General features: G+C 47.9%; 1 protein-coding gene across 1 annotated transcript; it reads left to right on the top strand.

The window, feature by feature from the left end:
• Positions 1 to 263: 263 nt before the first annotated feature.
• On the top strand, positions 264 to 2,285 carry LOC135629764 (probable N-acetyltransferase HLS1). Its single transcript, XM_065137653.1, has 3 exons — positions 264 to 819; positions 906 to 1,090; positions 1,187 to 2,285. The coding sequence occupies exons 1-3, from the start codon at positions 640 to 642 to the stop codon at positions 2,046 to 2,048; spliced, it is 1,227 nt and encodes a 408-aa protein (XP_064993725.1). The 5' UTR covers positions 264 to 639; the 3' UTR covers positions 2,049 to 2,285.
• Positions 2,286 to 3,074: the final 789 nt, after the last annotated feature.

Below are 3,074 nucleotides of genomic sequence, written 5' to 3'. Positions count from 1 at the left end.
ATTGCATGCTATTAAGACTCATCTAATTCGTACATATTAGGTTCTCTACCCAATCCCCATCCTCAACTCAGACCCATGCAGTTGTCGTGATCCTACTCAACCTAATCCCAACACCAATCTCTTCCGATTTAAGGTCACTATTTGGCTTTTCCCAACAATGAGATTTGATTTGTAATTAGGGAGGACATGATAGATTCTAGAGAGAGAGAACAAGACAAAGAAGAAAACATATATATATATATATATATATATATATATAGACACAAACACACACACACACCCCCTTCCCTTCACACAATTGAAGCTCACTCATAAACTCACCTCCTACCAACTTCACACATAGGAGGATCACAAGAAAGGAAGGGAGATCTGTTTCATTTCTCTTTCACTACTGCTCCTTTCCTCTCCCTCATGCTTTACTGCTTGCCTCACACATGATTCAGGAGATTTCAAGTGGAGTGATGATAGGGTAGGAGATCAGTAATAATCCAAACAGGTTACGAATGAAAAGGCTGTGATTTTTGTCACATTCTCCCCTTTAGAAGTACTCTTCCTTTTTCTCTTTTACATCATTACAGTAGCAGTGCCGAACAGCGCAACGTATTCTGCCAAGGTAATATAATACTCTGGTAGAAGGGAATGGAGAGGGAGGCGTCCGTCGTCGTGGTTAGAGAGTACAATGCGGCGAACGATCGGGCAGCGGCGGAGGAGGTCGAACGGACGTGCGAGCTCGGTTCGAGCGGCAAGATGTCGCTCCACACTGACCTCCTCGGCGACCCCGCTTCCCGCATCCGCCACTCTCCCACCTATCTCATGCTCGTACTCTTTCTTCTTCTTCGTCTTGTTTCACGTTCCTTGTTTCTTGTTTCCGTCGTCGAGCTTCGGGTGATGAGTGGTCGGCTCAGGTGGCGGAGACGTGTGGTGGAGTGAAAGAGATCGTCGGGCTGGTGCGCGGCTGCGTGAAGGTGGTCACATGCGGCAAGAAGCTCCCACGACAAGGAGGGAGCACCAAGAACACTTGTCAGGTGGCGACTCCCACTTACACCAAGGTTGGCTATCTCCTTGGTCTTCGAGTGTCTCCTTCTCATCGGTAAACTCCTTATATCATCTCTACCAGTTACTACTCTCTCTCTCTCTCTCTCTCTCTCTCTCTCTCTCTCTCTTGTATTGATGATAACAATGACAGGAGGAAGGGAATAGGGTTGAGGCTGGTGAGGCAAATGGAGGGATGGTTCAGGGAGAAGGGGGCGGAGTACGCTTACATGGCCACGGGAAAGGACAACGAGGCATCGATGCGTCTCTTCACAGAGCGATGCGACTACACTAAGTTCCGAGCGCCGACCATCCTGGTCCACCCGGTGTTCGCGCACCGTCTCCCGGTTCCCCGCTCCGTCACCGTCCTCCGGCTCGGCCACGCTGACGCAGAGGCCATCTATCGCCGCTGCTTCGCCACCACCGAGTTCTTCCCCCGCGACATCGACGCGGTGCTCCGCAACCCACTCACCGTCGCGACCTTCCTCGCGGTCCCGGCGGGTTGCAACACCGCGCGGCAGTGGCCAGGGGCGGAGGCGTTCCTGGCGGCTCCACCGGGATCGTGGGCGGTGACAAGCGCGTGGGACTGCGGCGGGGTGCTCCGGATGGAGGTGCGGGGGGCGTCGCGGCTGCGGCGGGGGGCGGCGGCAGCGACGCGGGCGGCGGACCGGGCGATGCCGTGGCTACGGATCCCGGCGGTGCCGGATCTATTCCGACCGTTCGTGGTGTGGTTCCTGTACGGGGTGGGAGGGGAGGGGCCCGGCGCGGCGGAGATGGCAGCGGCGGCGTGGAGGGAGGCGCACAACGTGGCGCGGGGATCGGCGACTGTGTTGGCCGCAGAGGTGGCGGCGGGAGACCCGGTACTGCGGGGCATACCGCGCTGGCGGTGGCTGTCGTGCGCGGAGGACGTGTGGTGCGTGAAGCGGCTGGGTGAGGAGTACAGCGACGGCGGGGTCGGCGACTGGACCAAGTCGGCGCCGGGCGCGTCCATATTCGTCGACCCCCGGGAGCTGTAACGCAATCGATCCGCTTCCATGTCGCCTTTATTATCTTCACTGTCCGATGGGGTGAGCAGCTTTTGGTTGGAGGAGGGAGAAACCAGTAACGGTCTCAGTCTTAGATAACGGGAATCCCGGGGAAGACAGTTTGCACAGCAACGGTAGCTTTAAACATATACACCAAATCTTTGCCCCTCCCACTGCTGTCTCCTCCATCTGATCTCGAGACTAAGAAAAGATTTGGATTCTAATCTATTTCCTCTGATCTCAATCTGATTGCAATTTTTCGTCTTCAGTTTCTGTCACTGCAATTATATATATATATATATATATATATATATACACACACACACACACAACTTAAAATTAAATGCAATAGAAAAATAATATAGATAAAAATAAATATATAGAAATAATATTTTACTAAATTCTCATAGTTAGCAATATATTCCGATAAGTATTTCTTGAGTCGAAGGTGTTGGGAAGTTTAGGTGGTCAAGATTTTGATTATTTATTGTATGATTTTAGATTTGAATTATTGAGTATATAAAAAATCTTACGATTATTTTATATTTAATTAAATTTGTAAATCAAATTGTTTTTGACTGATTTTTTTTTGTATAGTAATAAAGTAGATTATCCCCAGAGGAGGGGTTTCATAATGGATATGATTTTAATCTAAGAAGAACCCTTCAAAATGAACTGTGAAGTGTAGCATATTTTTTCTCTCTCTTTTTTTTTTTTTCTCTTTGTTATTGAGTGAGATGTATTGTTCTTATTATGGTAGAATTTCCATTCATGCATAATGTTCTATTTGATGGCAATCCCTGGATTTCCTAAAGATCCTAAAACAATTGAATTGTGTGTCTTGAGACGAGACAAAAGAAATGTATGCTGACCGCCACTGATCTTTATGATATTGAACATTATGCATGAATGGAAGTAAGACTAAGACTGATTTATAAGACTTTAACTTAAATATTTTAGATCATTAATTTAAATTTAATATAATTAATTAATTATTTATTTATTTTATTAGATATT

The sequence above is a fragment of the Musa acuminata genome, chromosome BXJ3-1 (assembly GCF_036884655.1).
Source record: "Musa acuminata AAA Group cultivar baxijiao chromosome BXJ3-1, Cavendish_Baxijiao_AAA, whole genome shotgun sequence".
Lineage (NCBI taxonomy): Eukaryota > Viridiplantae > Streptophyta > Magnoliopsida > Zingiberales > Musaceae > Musa > Musa acuminata.
This window is presented reverse-complemented; position numbering and strand designations above follow the sequence as displayed.